General features: G+C 39.4%; 1 protein-coding gene across 3 annotated transcripts; it reads right to left on the reverse strand.

The window, feature by feature from the left end:
- Positions 1-144: 144 nt before the first annotated feature.
- On the reverse strand, positions 145-19,206 carry LOC136261569 (cap-specific mRNA (nucleoside-2'-O-)-methyltransferase 1-like). 3 transcript variants are annotated; one of them, XM_066055591.1, is made up of 24 exons: positions 18,919-19,206; positions 18,674-18,826; positions 17,673-17,765; positions 15,886-15,957; positions 15,654-15,748; positions 15,537-15,609; positions 15,362-15,488; positions 15,163-15,237; positions 13,976-14,094; positions 12,276-12,372; positions 11,863-11,995; positions 11,515-11,653; positions 9,038-9,105; positions 7,612-7,668; positions 7,286-7,343; positions 7,023-7,091; positions 6,669-6,830; positions 5,204-5,329; positions 4,914-5,005; positions 4,797-4,865; positions 3,882-3,929; positions 2,729-2,838; positions 489-597; positions 145-338 (listed from the first exon to the last, which is right to left on the reverse strand). In XM_066055591.1, exons 1-24 carry the CDS (start codon positions 19,078-19,080, stop codon positions 176-178), a joined length of 2,469 nt encoding a protein of 822 aa, XP_065911663.1. In that variant the 5' UTR covers positions 19,081-19,206; the 3' UTR covers positions 145-175. The 3 variants fall into 3 exon arrangements, 2 of the variants coding, with proteins under 2 accessions (XP_065911663.1, XP_065911664.1); XR_010703950.1 differs by lacking the exons at positions 145-338; positions 489-597 and adding an exon at positions 3,552-3,769 and having other exon boundaries at positions 2,753-2,869; positions 3,818-3,929; XM_066055592.1 differs by lacking the exons at positions 145-338; positions 489-597; positions 2,729-2,838 and adding an exon at positions 3,545-3,769 and having other exon boundaries at positions 3,818-3,929.
- Positions 19,207-19,372: the final 166 nt, after the last annotated feature.

Genomic DNA, 19,372 nt, shown 5'->3' on the forward strand with positions numbered 1-19,372 from the left:
TATGGTAAATCTTGTCCTTGCTGATGATGGCTAATTATTAATGTCTTGTTCACATACATCAGTATATATTATTATTATCATTAGGCAAGCGTAGCCACAAACGATGGTATACCATAGCGTGGCGCTTTTGATCTCCACCACAAATGCAGTATATATGAGAAATATAAACATTAAATCATGTAGGATGTAAGGAGCTTTTGACATATGTTCTCATAAAGTCTCTGGTGATCTCCAGTCCTTCCTCAAGTGCTTCACTCTCTTCTTCACTAGATTTCCCACACAACTCAGCAAATATTGGAATTGACCACTTCCATAAATGGCGAGACTTTACAAATGATCTAACAAAAATATCACAATGGAAGATTTGTTAAGTCAAAACACACAATTCACAAAATGTCCATAAGAGTTAAGCCATCCAAACACACACAACACACACACACACAACACACTACACACACACACACACACACGCACACACACAATCTTACATGTAAGTAGCTACAGCACTAGATGGACAATCGAAGATACTCTGTTGTGTTTTTTTGTTAAAGTAGTACCAAACATTATTTGATCGGGACCAATGCATCTCCCATGGTTCTGAAATGAAAACAAGTATAATACACAGACTGCCAGAACAGTAGTACTAGGTGACATGATGAGCATGATACAACTAGTTGTGTGTATTATAATACACATAGAATAATGGGATGTACGTAGTTATTTCTACAGGTGAACTGATAGGATATACAATCATGATATGTGGGCAATTTTGAATCGGCTTGTTGTGTCAGTGGAACTTTATTACCTGATCCATGGTACTATATATAGTGCCCCTTGTGAATAGTAACTTCAATAATATCATTTACTGAACTACTAAAAATTGACAGGTCATGTGCCAGCTGCTATAAGCATACATCAATAATTCCATTACATCTTCAGACAATTTACTACAATGCAAAACCATGTGACATACAATGAATTGTGTAGCTACTCAGATGTTTTGTTACACTTATCACAATTGTATATACTCAGCCTGCCCATGGTAATACAGTAGTCAAGTACAGCAAGAATGGAGCTTTACGCTATTGAAATGAAGCTTCATACATTCCACAAAAAACAAGTACAAGTATGCTGGTGTTCAAAGTTTGTTTGTGTGGTCACCACAAACCATCAACAAATTGTGTAGTTAAATACTAAGTGCTACTACTGCATTTGAAAGGTAACAATAACGTGGAACAAAACCAAAGGTTGACCAAAGACCCATCAAGTAGTGCACAACAACTACCACATTACATCATCCAATTTATTGCACAACATCATGCACTATCTGTTGCAGACAAACAAGCTACAAATAAGTGTAGTGTAGGCAACCTCTTTTGTTTCACCGACTATTTCCTTGTTTCACTACTTGTTTTTAATTCTTTGATCCCTAATCCAACTAAATTTTCCTTCTACGTACCTGCAGATATACTAAGTGTAGGTAAGTGTAGGTTAGAGACCTAGCACAAGGATCTTCGTGGATTTTAAAAACCGAGCAAAGCAAGGTTTTTAAAATCCACGAAGATCTAAGGGTGTGGTCTCTAACCAACTTAGAAAATGTATCAATGTTTTATATGGGCATATAGGTGGAGTCATTGTGGGATTGGGTTATATGTCGTACTGAAATCGTCACACAATGTTAAAATAATCACGGAAGACTGAACGTGCTTTTGTCAAAGTGTTGAAAAAATCAAAGCTCGCACCGCTTCCTTCTCACAAGTTCAGTTAGACTTGGATCTGGCCGGCACAGCACTGGGAAACGGCATTGATCGATAATAATGTTGAGCCGGGTTAGCGGTAGCCAGTGCAGCCTATATGGTGTCACAGCAGTGTAAAGAACATGTGTGTTGAAGAAGTAGCTTGTGTAGATTTATCAATGGGAACGAGTTGTTACAAGTTGTGCCTTCAGTGGCGCCACAGTAGCACGAAGAACAGGCACGGTTTCGAATATGGATACGCCCACATTACACGTAGCACAAAATAATGTTTCTACAAGGAAGTTTACCCATTTAGGTCTTAGTAAAGTCCATCCATAAGACGAAAACAGCCATAAAACACTCTAGAAACAAATGGGCACTAAACAGAAATTTCCATGATATTTCTAGACTTCTCCATTCATCGTTACAAATGTACGTACAACATTATAGATTGTACCTCCCATAATTTAATTCCTTTAGGCATGCCTATAAAATGAATACAGTGGTTGAGTACATGTTGGCCTGGGTGACTGGTCGCCCACTGCAGGCTATCAGCCTGAATATGCTTGGAGGGAGCATTGCAATTCCATGATCGAAAGTGAGATTTGTGATGTTTGAGGTCTTTTCTGCTAGCAGGTTTCTAACCATCTTAAGAACCTGCTAGCAGGTCTCTTAGTGGATTTTAAAGACCTCATTATCCTCCAAAGATCAAAGCATATTATGTATACCATTTTCTAATAGACATTTAATCCCTAATATTCCGTCATGAAATGAAGTAGGGATTAAATGTTCACTAGTATACCGCCAAGCTGTTCTGAAGGAAAACTGAGGCTGTTTTTTCAGGTGATTTTGAAGGGCAAGAAAGCCACTCCATGATCCCTAATATACAGTATACCATATTGTATGATACATAAAGTTCAAAGCTTTAAGATTACTTGTCTTACACTAAGGCACTTAGCAATAATAACAAATTGTTCATTGTTACTGGTTACCTCTAAATGTCTTGAACAGCACTAGGCCCACGGGAGCAATAAATCTTCCCTCTGATAGTTGATAGGTTGGCACTGGTACAGGATGTCCCTTACACTTCTGTAGTCTTAGCCTTCAAGACAAATTTCATATCATTACGAGGGGACTAGTATAGCGGCGTAGCCCCCAAAATTGGCAATATTGTGTACTTTTTCATAAAACCATGAAACTTTCCACATAAATAGTACTCCTCATGACATGTAATTTTAGATATAGCGCCATCGCTGAGTTGACCTTTGGTGACTTTTACTGTCATTTTTGTACATAAAATTGATCATTTTTGTCTTTAACTCCCTGAGGTAGTAATTAACTTGTTAAAACATGGTACCAAACAAAAGATCTTGCTGATAGAAACAACTTGGTTTTTATTTGAAGTCAATAGGTGATTTTATTACAAAGTTATGATCATTTTTACTAGCTGCAAAGTTTGATAAATTTACCTGCCCTTGAGGTGTGAATTACCTGTGGGCAGATAATTATGCATAAATTTATCAAATTTTGCAGCTAATAAAAATACTCATAACTTAAGAATTAAATCACCTATTGACTTCAAATAAAAACCACGTTATTTTTATCAGCAAGATTTGTTGTTTGGTACCATGTTTTAACAAGTTAATTACTGCCTCAGATCAATTTTCTGTACAAAAATGGCAGTAAAGGTTACCAAATGTCAAATCAGCGATGGCACTATATCTGAAAATACATGTATTGAGGAATACTGTTTATGTGGAAAGTTTCATAACTTTATGAAAAAGTGCACAATTTTTTGGTTGTGCCGCTATACTAGACCAGCATAATGTGTCTCTAATACACACATCTAGTCCCTGTACTCAGGACTTGTAATAGAATACAAATCATGTGGTTGTTTGGCTTTCATTAAGCTTTATTTGAATGTTATTATACTGCAGGGTGGCCTGAAAAAACAAACAACAATTTTTGTTCATTACTACTGACAGCCAGTTCTCATGGTAACCAACACTACAAGTATCCGATCTCTCATCAACCTAATCCTTGAACACTTTATAATAGCCTTCACAAAATATTACACACACCACACATTGTTCTCTTGGATCACTCATGAGCGGTGAGAGGTTCTGATATGTATTAGTCACAAACCTGCTCAGCTGGTTCTCAATATCAAATAACTTGTAGCATGGTTTGGTCCTGCAAACACACAAAATTCATCGATAACAAAATAATTATACAAATTGATTATTAGAGTAATTCTGATTCAAATTAGCAATATTTGTTATAAATAATTACAAACCAACTCTTGTACAGCCTGCTGAGCTTGTCTAACTTTGAGATTGCTAGTTATACTAAGCTGTCCAGGATTAATACAACTACCAAAGGACACAAAGTACATGAACTAATGTTAAGGAGCAAGGACAAGTGTAGACAATGTACTTTTTATTCCATTGGAAAAGATGTTAGCAAATCAACAGCTTTTTGTAAAAAAAATTTTCTCCTTTGAAATATTAATGCAATATCACTGTTTATATTCCTGTAAAGTTCTAGCAGTGCCAATGTTTTAAATTGTTACTGCTAACAGTGCAGTAAAACTACCTGAAAAGATTAAGCCTTGACACATAACTTTGAAGAACTATAAGTGTATAGTGCCTGAGCACGCCATTGAAATATCTAGTTGTGATCATCTGGTCTCTCATCTGGCTAACAGCTGTGCTGTATTTAACACATGTAACAAACTATCAAACTTTCTTTTTGACAGGGTACCATCAAACTAATCAAGGTATTGCCAACTTCTTTGCAGTCATGTAAAAGTCTCCTTGAAAATTAGGATGGTGATGATTTGTAAAATTTTGAGGCTTACCCTAAAAATTTGCACAATGGGTAATTTTTTGTGGGGGCATGGATGGATGACCCAGTGTACAGCCAGCTGTTACAAACATTGATGATGGTCATGACACTACAAACTTCTATCAAATGGATACATGGCTGGAGCTCATCAGCATTCCAACATTGCAATATATGTGTGTGTCAATGCTTCCAAACAAGAGGGGGTAAACTCACTTTAGTAAAATAGCTCCATTAATGCTTGGTTTGTTGACGGCCTTAGCAAGCTTATCTGCCACAGCAAACCTGATAGATGAACGTACTCCTAAATTGTTAGCATACAAAATCTGTAACCTTTCTTTGAACGACATGTCCCCACACACTTCGTGACTCACACAGAGCACATCCAGTATATAATATACACTGCACTTTTTCTGGCCACTGCCCTACAACAGTACAAGACATTGTTAGGAATCACAAGAACGGAGATGACAGATAAAGTCCAGCTCATTTATATTGACTTCACTAACTGTTGAGCAGAAGCTTATCTCGGGGTGAACAAACAAGCAAAAATGTTAGCTGGTCACACGCAACTGGTTAGTCACACACAACTGGTTAGTCACACACAACACACAACTGGTTACTTGTCCCTCCAGCTCTTCAGCCAATTCCACTTCAATAACAGTTCCACATGGCAGCTGTAGTCTGCCAGTGTTGTAGGTACGAAATGATAGTGGACTATTCGTCTCCCATGAACACACATTGTTACGCTACATGAAGACAGGATCATGGTAAATAGTTGTAGTGTAAATGATGACAAATTTAGCACATTTGAAGCACAACAGATCACATGTTATATGGACCAACTCCTTGATCATATCTTACAAGTACACAAAAAAAGAATTGGAATTTTCAACTAGAGTAGGGACCACATAGCACATCAATAAAAAGTACTGAAACAAGCTGGAGTAGTGCACGATATTAAATCACAGTAAAACAGTAAGAAGTGTTATATCTCTACTGTGCTCAAGATACCATAATAAAAATGCACAGTAGGGATATAACACTTCTTACTGTGATTTAATATCATGCACTACTCCAGCTTGTTTCAGTACTTTTTATCAATGTGCTATGGTCCCTACTCTAGTTAATTTTTTGCGTACGTGTTTGTTAACTTCTTTGTAAATAATTATTATGACTGGTGAGCCCATGCATACCACATCTGAAATGACGCTGCGCGCCCCAGCTATATCAATTATCATCTGAAAAAGTGAAGTATCCATTACACTTCGTTGTCAGCTACTGTATGTTCAACCTGTTACACAGCAGTACGAATCAAGAACTGTTCACAAAACACCTCTGTAATCAAAATAGCCACTATGAAAAATACGGATGATTTCCGTTACGAAGGGAAGCCATCATGTGCTACCGCCAAATCGACACTTTTTGCAGTCAGCAAAGATGAATGGGACACAAAGGAGGACACTGGTAAGTCCATGAAGAATGCATTGTACGTACTGTGGTATTCCAAAAGGCACTTCTCGAGCCGAAGCGACGCCAAACTGAAAAAATCAAGTCCATAGCCTTAGCTGTTATCGAGTTACGCTTGTCTGAAGGCATCAGTCAGGCAGTCAGTCAGGCAGGCAGTAGAAAATTCCAATACATAAATTATTTTTAAAATTCCGTAGCAACTTGTTAAAAGTGTTTCGGGTCGATCTGAAAGCTTGTTTGGGCTTAGTTTTACCTAACCAATACTGCCTCATCGTCATTAGGGAAAATTGAGGCTGGTTTTTGGGTGATGTTATTTCGTGGGCCACACCTACTCCTTTGTGGTCCCTACTATACAGTACTATCGTACTATTGACCAACACCTTGATCATGTTATAAGGACTAACCCCTAGGTTATATTGACCACCACCTTGATCATGTAGGTTATATTGACCAACCCCTTGATCATGTAGGTTATATTGACCAACTCCTTGATCATATGTTATACAGACCAACACCTTGATAATGCAAGTTAAATTTATCAAGGATTTGTAAACTCTTATTGTCAATACAATGTCTAAACACCTCAGATAGTCAGCCTGCTAAGAGGATAACACTTACCCCTAGACCAACAAGGATCATTCTCTTTCCACAAGCAAAGTAGAACCGCCAGGAATGAACATCTTTAATTCTACACATTGTCTCCTTTGTCAAAATTGTGAACTCTGAAGAATTTAATAATGATTTTGGGGTATCACCATGTTTAGCTTTGTCTTCTATTTCCTGTAGATTAAAATACAAATTACTGTTACAATGAAGTACAGTCAACTTCTCCATAACAGCCAAAAAGTTACTACAATAAAAAGGTGGTCCTCTTTCAGATGTACAGAGCCAGAAAATCTTGTCCTTATTAGGGATATTGTTAAGAGAGATGTCTACTGTATACAATTTCGATGTACAATAAACAAACGTTACCTTCCAAGTCTTTTCAAATAATTGTGAAGCCACAGGTTTTTCAGGAGCAGTTCTGGCTTTATCAGGAACCTGTGACATATTATACACTATATGTTACATGTTACATGGTACACACACACGCTACACACTACACGTACGTACACACACACACTACACGTACGTACACACACACTACACTACACACACACACTACACACACACTACACTACACTACACTACACTACACACACACACACACACACACACACACACACACACAACACCTTCCAAAGTTTGAGACAAGTTTCTCGTATGTAAGTCTGTCTCATTTCAAACAGGTTCCTATAAATTGTAAAGAAATTACACCATATATGGTAATTAGCAAAATAAAGGTAGAATAATTGTATAGCCAAAATTTTTCAAGGAGACTATTGTTGAGGTTGAGCTAGCTGCTATACTTGTAATGATTTCAGATTTGCAAGCTAACTCACATATAATATAATTTATGTTAAACTAAAAATATATTTTTCACTTTCAGCCCACACACCTTGAAACTAGTGAAAATGATAACCCTTAAATTATTTGGCTATACAGTGACGTGTAGCCTTACGGGTTTTTAACAAAGTATTGAATCTTCTTGAGGGCTAGGGCTTGTGAAGCTCCAAGACTGCAACAAAAGATTAATCATTTATAGTAAGTAACACCTTGTAATGTATGGTAGGACGTAACATGTGACATAATACAATTAGTTTGAGTAATACGTTAGTGTTTTGTACTTTTGATCCCTAATCAAACCTAAAATTCCTTGTACTTACTTTTTTGTAACATTATTACAACTGGCAGTGGTGTAACTAAACCCGGGCCTACCCGGGCCCAGGCCCAGGTGTTAGCAATCAAGTCACGCCCATGGAATTAGCAATAGAGTAGTAGAAAAGACTATTTCACCAAAATAATTGATCGAGACCTTGACAACAGTACACATTTTTGGCTGCAAAACAGCTATATTACTTTTCATTACTGTGAAATCACTTCAAACTGCCAGGTTATCGGAATAAGCGCCTCTAGAAATAATTATCGTTTCAATAATTCGACTACTTTAATAGCTTTACTTGTGAATACAACTTCAACTTATTGCACTGGGCCCTGGTGTCGGTACAAGTCTAGTTACGCCACTGACGACTGGTGAACCCACACATATCACACTAGAAGAAATAGCGCCAAGCATATTGTTATTGTCAGAATGCTTGTCCCAATTACAGTGGAACCTTTCGTAAAAAATGTATTAACCAGACTTGTTGGGACCAAAATTTTTGTCCTTATTATGGAGGTGTTTTCTATTGTGTCCTTAATTCGGGGAGTTTGTTACCTCTGAAAGAGGAAAATCTCTATATTACAGCAAAAAGTGGCCAAATTCTTGGTCCTAAAATGTCCATAATATAGAGGTTCCACTGTACTGAAATAGCGAAGTGGCCATTACGCCTCATTTTTAAACTATGTTCAGCCCATTACACACACATACAATTCATGCTTCATGTACCTAATTACCTGCTTACCAGTGTCCTCCTTTGTGTCCCATTCATCTTATTGACAGCACAAGGTGTCAATTCATGGTAGCACCATGTAATGGATTCCCCTATGCTTGTAGCAAGACTGAATTAATTGCAGAGGTCCTTCTCGTAGTATACTTTGTTTGTAATGTGTATTGAGGTATGCCAAAAGGCACCTGTGTGAACAGTGAAAGAATCAAGCCCATAGCCTTAGCCGTTATTGAGTTACGCTTGTCTGAAGGCATCAGTCAGTTGGTCAGTCAGTCAGCAGAAATTCCACTGAATAATTAAAAAAAACTTGTGGCAACCTATTGGTCAAGTCATACTAGCTGGTTTGTGGTCAATATTTTTTGTGAGTAAGTACAAACTTCGATGATCCCTAGCACTATTGTATGATATAATTTTAAGCTAACTCTCCAGCTGGTTAGTAGAGAAGGATAGACAAATGTGGCAAACGAGCAGCCTGTTGCCATTATACCTGTCAGTTACCTGTTATTACTAAATGTCATGTAGTCCACAAATGACTCATCTTTTCTGATCATGTTTATGGGAACCACCTGTGAAGTGAACATTATATAACACAAACTCTTATAAGATGTGATATGTAGTGATACAATACATTTAGCTACTAAACAATGATTTGCTTTCAATTAATACTTTGTGTATCAACTTATCAGCAATTGTGGAATTGACTCTGCTACAAAATGGAAATTATTAATTTAGTGTACTGTATAAACAAGAGGTCTGTATGGGGGAGAATACCTAACTAGAATACGTTCAGTAAACACACTGTATAACATCTCTTAGTAGTCTGTTCTCCTTATCAACACTTTTCTATCACCAGTAGAGGTGCTATTTCGATTAAAAATGAACTTAACCACAGTGTGTCTGTACAGGTTATAATGGGGACAGTGTGCTTGTACAGGCTATACTGGGGACAGTGTGTTTGTACAGGTTATAACGGGGACAGTGTGCTTGTACAGGCTATACTGGGAACAGTGTGCTTGTACAGGTTATACTGGGGACAGTGTGTTTGTACAGGTTATAATGGGGACAGTGTGCTTGTACAGGCTATACTGGGGACAGTGTGCTTGTACAGGCTATACTGGGGACAGTGTGCTTGTACAGGCTATACTGGGGACAGTGTGTTTGTACAGGCTATACTGGGGACAGTGTGCTTGTACAGGTTATAATGGGGACAGTGTGCTTGTACAGGCTATACTGGGGACAGTGTGTTTGTACAGGCTATACTGGGGACAGTGTGCTTGTACAGGTTATACTGGGGACAGTGTGCTTGTACAGGCTATACTGGGGACAGTGTGCTTGTACAGGTTATAATGGGGACAGTGTGTTTGTACAGGTTATACTGGGGACAGTGTGCTTGTACAGGCTATACTGGGGACAGTGTGCTTGTACAGGTTATACTGGGGACAGTGTGCTTGTACAGGCTATACTGGGGACAGTGTGCTTGTACAGGTTATACTGGGGACAGTGTGTTTGTACAGGCTATACTGGGGACAGTGTGCTTGTACAGGTTATACTGGGGACAGTGTGCTTGTACAGGTTATACTGGGGACAGTGTGTTTGTACAGGTTATAATGGGGACAGTGTGCTTGTACAGGCTATACTGGGGACAGTGTGCTTGTACAGGTTATAATGGGGACAGTGTGTTTGTACAGGCTATACTGGGGACAGTGTGTTTGTACAGGCTATACTGGGGACAGTGTGTTTGTACAGGTTATAATGGGGACAGTGTGTTTGTACAGGCTATACTGGGGACAGTGTGTTTGTACAGGTTATAATGGGGACAGTGTGCTTGTACAGGCTATACTGGGGACAGTGTGTTTGTACAGGTTATAACGGGGACAGTGTGCTTGTACAGGCTATACTGGGAACAGTGTGCTTGTACAGGCTATACTGGGGACAGTGTGTTTGTACAGGTTATAATGGGGACAGTGTGTTTGTACAGGCTATACTGGGGACAGTGTGCTTGTACAGGTTATAATGGGGACAGTGTGCTTGTACAGGCTATACTGGGGACAGTGTGTTTGTACAGGTTATAACGGGGACAGTGTGCTTGTACAGGCTATACTGGGAACAGTGTGCTTGTACAGGCTATACTGGGAACAGTGTGCTTGTACAGGTTATACTGGGGACAGTGTGTTTGTACAGGCTATACTGGGGACAGTGTGCTTGTACAGGCTATACTGGGAACAGTGTGCTTGTACAGGCTATACTGGGGACAGTGTGCTTGTACAGGCTATACTGGGGACAGTGTGTTTGTACAGGTTATAGTGGGGACAGTGTGTTTGTACGGGTTATACTGGGGACAGTGTGCTTGTACAGGCTATACTGGGAACAGTGTGCTTGTACAGGCTATACTGGGGACAGTGTGCTTGTACAGGCTATACTGGGGACAGTGTGTTTGTACAGGTTATAGTGGGGACAGTGTGCTTGTACAGGCTATACTGGGGACAGTGTGTTTGTACAGGCTATACTGGGGACAGTGTGCTTGTACAGGTTATAATGGGGACAGTGTGTTTGTACAGGCTATACTGGGGACAGTGTGCTTGTACAGGCTATACTGGGGACAGTGTGTTTGTACAGGTTATACTGGGGACAGTGTGCTTGTACAGGTTATAGTGGGGACAGTGTGTTTGTACAGGTTATAGTGGGGACAGTGTGTTTGTACAGGTTATAGTGGGGACAGTGTGTTTGTATAGGCTATACTGGGGACAGTGTGTTTGTACAGGTTATACTGGGGACAGTGTGTTTGTACAGGTTATAGTGGGGACAGTGTGTTTGTACAGGTTATACTGGGGACAGTGTGTTTGTATAGGCTATACTGGGGACAGTGTGTTTGTACAGGATATACATGTACTATAATATGACTGTTATATTAGAGTGATTGACTGCTCTATTAGAGAATATCTTCTAGTGCTACTTGTTTCAAGTTTACTGCTCACCTCCATAACATCAACGTGTTCACTGGTGTCAATGAGTTTACTGTTGTTAGCCTTCAGTTCATTGAGTTTCTCATTAATGTCAAACAAGTGATCATGAACTGGATCAGTGTAAGGATGTTTGTTCAGGCACACCACATACCTGTAAGGGATTAGTACCCATAACTTAACAGTTACAATTAAACTAAAAGTGCAGTTGTTTGGTTTAGGGTCACTTAATGTACTTTACTCCACCAAAACTGGATATGGTGGAGTAACATCCCCTGACAGTGTGAGATGTCAATATCACGCAGGACAATATTATGTCAGAAAACTATTCAGCACTTTAATTTGAGGGAGAACATTTTGTACCTTTCTGAGTTAGCTGGCCTGCTTGTTACCGGTTTGAAGATACACACTTTCTCAAAACATCGATATAGTAGATAAATTAATCCAACGTTAAATGTAGTAAAAAGATCAAATGTCTTGCACACAAAATTGCCACCTGAAAGATCACAACAGATCACAACAGATCACAACAGGGTATATTGTATTAGTGTAATGTATTAGCTGTGAGAGCTAAGTAGCTACAAACAACTGGAGAGTACTACACAGGACAATGCTTCTCCCAAGGCAGAAGGATAGGTCTTATAAACTTCTCTTAACAAAGTCAATACTTTCTTGTCTTACTGACTATCAAGATGTACTGTACAATGTGAAGTGAACATAATTTAATTAAACCTGTTTCCAGTGAAGAAATGGATAATAATAATAATATAACTCACCAGAACGTAACACTGACAGTGCACAGAGAAACTGACAGAGCACAAGTTGTTTGGTCAATATCTCCTGAATGTTCTCTTCCCCTTCAACAGAGATACCCTACACAGGAAGATGTGTAATAATATTAGTTGGGTGTTGTAGCAAGATGATCACAAGCATTTACACACTTCCTGACTTTGAGGGAACATGATCAATGCTGAACATGTCATTAATTTACATCAAAGTTATAAAACATTTTGTGTGACTCAGGACGTAAGTGATAAAAAGTAGTGACACAATGGTATTACAACATAGCTTTGGCTACATTGGCATGTTTTTTGTTCAATGCCAAAGTAGGGATTTTCCCATCAAGCGATTGATTAGATCCCTACTTCATTATTAATTTGATATACTAGTTTGTTTATAGCATACAGCTACACAAGTGTGACTGTTGTATTAGAGTATCTTAAGTTAGCCTCTTGCCTACCAAGTGGCATTTTTCACCATTCTATCATTATAAATTATACAAGTGTGACTGTTCTATTAGAGTGACTGTTGTATTAGTTAGCCTCTAGCCTACCAAGTGGCATTTTCATCATTCTATCATTATAAATACAGCACCAAGAAGGGGGTGAATTCATCACATTCAAGCAAATAGATTGTTAAGAGGTGTGGTCTCCACGTTTGATCAGTATAATATCATTAATGAGCATAGTCTTCAACCTATTGTGAAATTACAGGTATCCTACCGGGTGTCCAGTACATTTTACAGTAGTGTAAGCATTTTTAAATGATTTTGTTGCGTTTAAATATGCTGGTCATGGAAAGCGTTGATATGGAAAATTAACACCTGGATAGGGTTTCATTGCATGAAGAAGACAACGATCAGCCTGATTGAAGATAAAAGGAAAGACAAGATGCAGAGGGCACACAACCCCAAAAAGCACATGTCATCACTGGTGACTGTAGTCAGGCAGACCAAAAAGTGAGTTACAGCAATTTTTTAAAAATTCTATATCCAGACACCTGTAAATGTTTTCATGTTAGATATAGTATTCCGTAAAGATAAATTGTTGCATAAGATGTCTTTATAAAGGCGGCATTGTAGGTGGCGCATATTTTGGGGCCTAGTTAAAAAGAATTACCATATACTGTTTGATGGTCAATTAAGCTGTGAAGGGAACAGCTTCCATACTGTGAGAAGGTTGTAACAGAAGTGATGGCTGTTTAATGACGCTTATCAACTGCAGCTATTTCATGGCCACCATCTTTGAAAGGTAGAGTCTGGTTTTGTTAAATTAGTCAAAAACACACGCCTCCTTTCTCTTCAAAGGGAATTGTTATTTCTGGTAGCCTACGAAGCTAGATACGTTGTTTTTTTGGTTGCTTTACAGCCATTTGTAAAAGGTATTCAAAATGCTCACTTTCCCTGTTTTTGAAGCTGGCACAAATAAACCATCTCACAGCAAAAGCTTACCTACCGGGAAGATCTATACTTATTCTGTGTAGCCTTCCTTTCACATATGACAGCTGCTTTTGACACAAAACTGTTTGCTCACGTGACAAAATAACACGGACTCGCACTTTTTCCAAAACAATTAGGTGCACACCCCACAGCCAGCCTTCGGTCAGCTGCGGGGTGTGTGTCTGGGTAACAAAAGCTAGACAATCAGATAAAATAAGACTTAAGAGCACCAGACAATCAAGCAGTTATTATACTCACCCCATCTCCCATTACAAAATGGACACCAAGATGGTCAGTGTGCTCCATGACATATTCCTTGAAGGCTATCAAGTTGTCTGACTTGGTAATGTCACCATTGCCATTAGCTCCACCTGCACCTGTGTAACAAGTGACTGATCTATTAGAGTGTGTGTGTGTGTGCGTGTGTGTGTGTGTGTGTGTGTGCGTGTGTGTGTGTGTGTGTGTGTGCGTGCGTGTGTGTGTGTGTAGTGTGGCAGCATAGCCAAGTGGTTAGGGCATCTGCCTGGTGATAAAAAGGTCTCAGGTTCGATTCCCGGTTGTGCCACTTTGGTGTTGTTTCCTTGAGCAAGAAACTTTACTCACATTGCTCCAGTCTACCCAGCTGTTAATGGGGACCTGGTGTCCTGGTGTCAACTGGGGAAGCAGCCCACCCAGCTGTAACATCAATGGGTACCTGGTATTAACTGGGGAAGCAAATGCCCAACTGTCCTTGTCTCGCTTAGCGGTGTTGAGGTCGTTGTGGAACCTTGGGTTCCGTGACCTCTCTCTGTGAGACCTGGACAGTCCTCCTGCGAGTTACTAGCCCTGCCCCAGGAGGATTTGCCTGCACAAGGCTCAAGCACCTGAGTGGTGCACAGACATCCCAGTGCTGGTTCGCTGGACAGCAATAGCTGTCCCTTGTATGGCTGCCGTAGGTTTTGCTTGCTTTGTGTGTGTGTGCATGCTGTGTGTGTGTGTTGTGTGTGTGTGTGTGTGTGTGTGTGTGTGTGTGTGTGTGTGTGTGTGTGTGTGTGTGTGTGTGTGTGTGTGTGTGTGTGTGTGTGTGTGTGTGTGTGTGTGTGTGTTCTATTAGAGGGACAATACAAGATTCAACAAATGTATCCAGTTGTGGCAAAAGATCAAATTAAAACTATGCAGTGCAGATTTGCATGAATCTAAGAGTTTAAAAACATTTATTCATAAGCAAAACACCTAAGAAATACAGATAGTGGAGGCTGCCTTAGTGACCACCTGTACATATAGATCACCTCTACAAAAAGGCCACCAAGTCACTAATCTACCTGCTTAACACAGCCATCTGTTTAGCACTGCCTAATATTTTGTGACCAATTCAATGAAGAAACTGTCACACCACACACAGCACTCACACAAACATGATGGTCCATACAAAGATTACAAAACACTGACAGTAAATTATGTCTCACCATAATATGCTTCAAATGTTTCAGATGGAGCAGCGTAGAACTCATCCAATTTAAAATCAAATCCATCACTGGGATCTATAGTGATCATGCAATGAAACATCACACACACACACACACACACACACACACACACACACACACACACACACACACACACACACACGCACGCACGCACACGCACACGCGCACACGTGTGTACCTCTCAGCGTCATTCCAAATCCTTTAGCATGCCATTGTCGTCTCCATAACACATACTCTGAAAAACCACCAGGACCAGCACAAATGTCAGCAAAATATAACAACTGGGTCCCTTCCACAGCGGGTTTCTGTGTATTACATAAAGCATGAGACCTGATTATATAATTTAAACTCACCCCATTTGGCTTCTTGGGATATGTGAAACAATAGTCAAAAACTGCATCAATATTTGCCATTTTCATAGCAGCCCTGTCCACAGAGTGTAACAATCATACCTGCTACTGTTTATTTACCTGTTTTGAAACATAACTCCTTTAATAGTTTCAAATGGGTTAGATCTCAGCCTGGCATCTAGGAACTCCTTGCGATCCAAATGATCAAATACATCCTGTGTAACACCCAACCCACAATTAGACAGAGACAGGTAACAATATTATAAAGTGTTGTTACTACATGTACACAATACTACACATACACCAAATGATCGCTCCTCTGCTCAACACAAAAGGAAGAGTGTTTGATTACCTTTGCACTAATAATTCTCTTCAAGATTGAGGCATCACAGAAGTTACTTTCATCTTCAATAGAGAACTTTTTCTAGAATAACAGGAAACACATTGTATACCACAAGTGACACATCAGTACTGTATAGCAGGTTATTGTCAAAACAAAAAAAAGTAAAATGTAAATTTTGAAGGTTATAAATTTCAAAGAAAACATATAATTGTGTCAAAGTCATAACCAGAAATTAGTGTCACAATATGAACTTGTCAAATTACTTTCTACCTCTTGTGCACCAGAGAGAAGACTAGTGAATCTCAAGTGGAGTAAACTTATTCAGCCACCAGTTCAATTGTATATTAGCAGCAGACGGACCCAACAATCGCCATTCTAGATCTGGCTATTATGCAGTAATGATACTGTTTAACCATTACAATCACTAAAACTGAGCTTGGTGAAACTAGAAATATACATGAGTGAAAACATGTTCATGTCAAAATGTTGAATCAGTTACTTTTACTTGTTGGAATTTATTTTGAAAAATAATCTGACCCTAGGGATTATTGAAGAGAAGGGCCTCTTCGAAATATCCAAAAACAAACTCTTCAAAAATTACCTGCTATACGGTGATTAGGACACTCATGCAGTGGATCCTGTCAGTTATGAACCACCTTAGGACACAGGCAGGGTGGATAACAAACAGGTAGGGTGGATAACAAACAGGTAGGGTGGATTACAAACAGGTAGGGTGGATTACAAACAGGCAGGGTGGATAACAAACAGGTAGGGTGGATAACAAACAGGTAGGGTGGATAACAAACAGGTAGGGTGGATAACAAACAGGTAGGGTGGATAACAAACAGGTAGGGTGGATAACAAACAGGTAGGGTGGATTACAAACAGGTAGGGTGGATTACAAACAGGTAGGGTGGATAACAAACAGGTAGGGTGGATAACAAACAGGTAGGGTGGATTACAAACAGGTAGGGTGGATAACAAACAGGTAGGGTGGATAACAAACAGGTAGGGTGGATAACAAACAGGTAGGGTGGATAACAAACAGGCAGGGTGGATTACAAACAGGCAGGGTGGATAACAAACAGGTAGGGTGGATTACAAACAGGTAGGGTGGATTACAAACAGGTAGGGTGGATAACAAACAGGTAGGGTGGATAACAAACAGGTAGGGTGGATAACAAACAGGTAGGGTGGATAACAAATAGGTAGGGTGGATTACAAACAGGTAGGGTGGATAACAAACAGGTAGGGTGGATAACAAACAGGTAGGGTGGATAACAAACAGGTAGGATGGATAACAAACAGGTAGGGTGGATTACAAACAGGTAGGGTGGATTACAAACAGGTAGGGTGGATAACAAACAGGTAGGGTGGATAACAAACAGGTAGGGTGGATAACAAACAGGTAGGGTGGATAACAAACAGGTAGGGTGGATAACAAATAGGTAGGGTGGATTACAAACAGGTAGGGTGGATAACAAACAGGTAGGGTGGATAACAAACAGGTAGGATGGATAACAAACAGGTAGGGTGGATAACAGTAAATCTAAGGAATTTTAAAGTGACTATTATAGAGAGGTGGCTTATACAGATGACCACCAAGACAGATCCCACTGTATTAATGTAACTCATGTGTACATATCCTATACATATCCTATACACACTTTGTATTAAGTGTGTTCAATTAGAGCACAATAGAGTTAGTATATGTGTAATTTGGGCCTTGAACAATTCACTTTTATCATTTCCTGACACTATTGAAGTTCATAGGATCTACAGCCACTTGTACACACCTTCCCTATCATGATGTGTGTAGGCAGATCATCTTCAGTTAACGGGTTAGGATCATGTTCTGGCATCCACAATGGAGACTGTTCACACTGCACCTAATAGGACAATACATTACATGAACTAGTTCATTATATTGCAGCAAGGACAAGTCAGCTAACACATAACTACCCATAGAATGTGTGTGTGTGTGTGTGTGTGTGTGTGTGTGTGTGTGTGTGTGTGTGTGTGTGTGTGTGTGTGTGTGTGTGTGTGTGTGTGTGTGTGTGTGTGTGTGTGTGTGTGTGTGTGTGTGAGTACGTGACCCCAATGTTATTTTTAACAACTTCTTTAATTGACTACAAGTATTAATATTATTGTCCTATTAGAGTATCTCAAGACAAACCATCTTAGTAATGATAGTTCAAAAGAAATTGGATTAGAGGCCATGGGGTTACAATGTGTATGTATTTCTATTAATGGTTAACCATGTACAGTAGGTGTGACAATAAATCACTTATTTAAATTATAACTCCTTAAAATTTAATTACTAAAAACCTTCCATGGATCCCTTTAATAATCAGATAACAAGTTTGCAGTTTGTGGTAAAACTGAATGTATAGACAAGTGTATATCTTATGTCTTGGGTGTCTGCTCCAACTCGTCACATGAATTACTCAACCTGACAACAAGTTTACTATAAAACTGTCCAAAGGGAGCACGGAGCTACGTTCACTTATTACACATTTGCTTGTTCTGATGATTTTGTGCTTGCTACATGATTAAATACCGGACCAACATGACATACTCACGTAAGTTGTGCATGTTTTGTATTTCTAGTGGTATAGGGTATACATAGGTCACTATGCTCTTTTTTATGAAGTAAACATACAGTTCATTGTGAGTACTACCCTGAAAATTACTATTCCTACTTGTACAAGACAATCAAACTATTAATTCCTGTAGTAAAACATTTAGGAAGTGACTAATGCATACAACAATGATTCAAAAGTGACCCATCACAAACCTCTTCTTCTTCCCACTTGACATCTTCCCTCTCAAGTTGGTCCAGCATTAATCCCAGACCTCTTCGTCCCTTTTGCTTAGATGACTCCACTGGCTGTACGATCCCTTGTTGAGTCTTCCCCAAACCCATGCCTTCCTTGTAGCCCATGTTAGCCTAAAGGTGCATATGGATAACACAAGGGTTATACCCTATATATGCACAAGTTAATTGTATGACACATTGAGAGAAAACTATGCTTGCCTTACCATCATTTGCTTAGAGAAGTTGCTGTACAAAGGTTTCTCATCTGAAAATTTCGCCTTCTTGGCTGTAATATTATCCACAGCTAAGGATCGTTTCTTCCTATTATCTCGCAGCTCATCTTCAGATATAGGTATCTTCACCTTGTCAAAGAAACTTTCAGCCATGTAGATATTTATACGGTTGAGTATGTGGTGCCGGTGCGCTTTAATTAATTACAAGTTTCGTAATGTAACTAGCGCCGTATGCTACCATATGATGCTACCACCGCCTTTCCCTTTTCTTTATACCTCGTTTTTAACTACCATATTACATGGTGAAAGCTGGTATGTGACTTGAATGTATACCTGCTTAGTACGAGGCGTATATGTGCATGTCTAAGTCGAGGTCTAAACCACTGCCAGAACGTTGGCCACAACAGCGCTAAGCCAGCCGACCTTAGGACCCACCCATACTGAA

This window comes from Dysidea avara, chromosome 7 (assembly GCF_963678975.1).
Source record: "Dysidea avara chromosome 7, odDysAvar1.4, whole genome shotgun sequence".
Classification (NCBI taxonomy): domain Eukaryota; kingdom Metazoa; phylum Porifera; class Demospongiae; order Dictyoceratida; family Dysideidae; genus Dysidea; species Dysidea avara.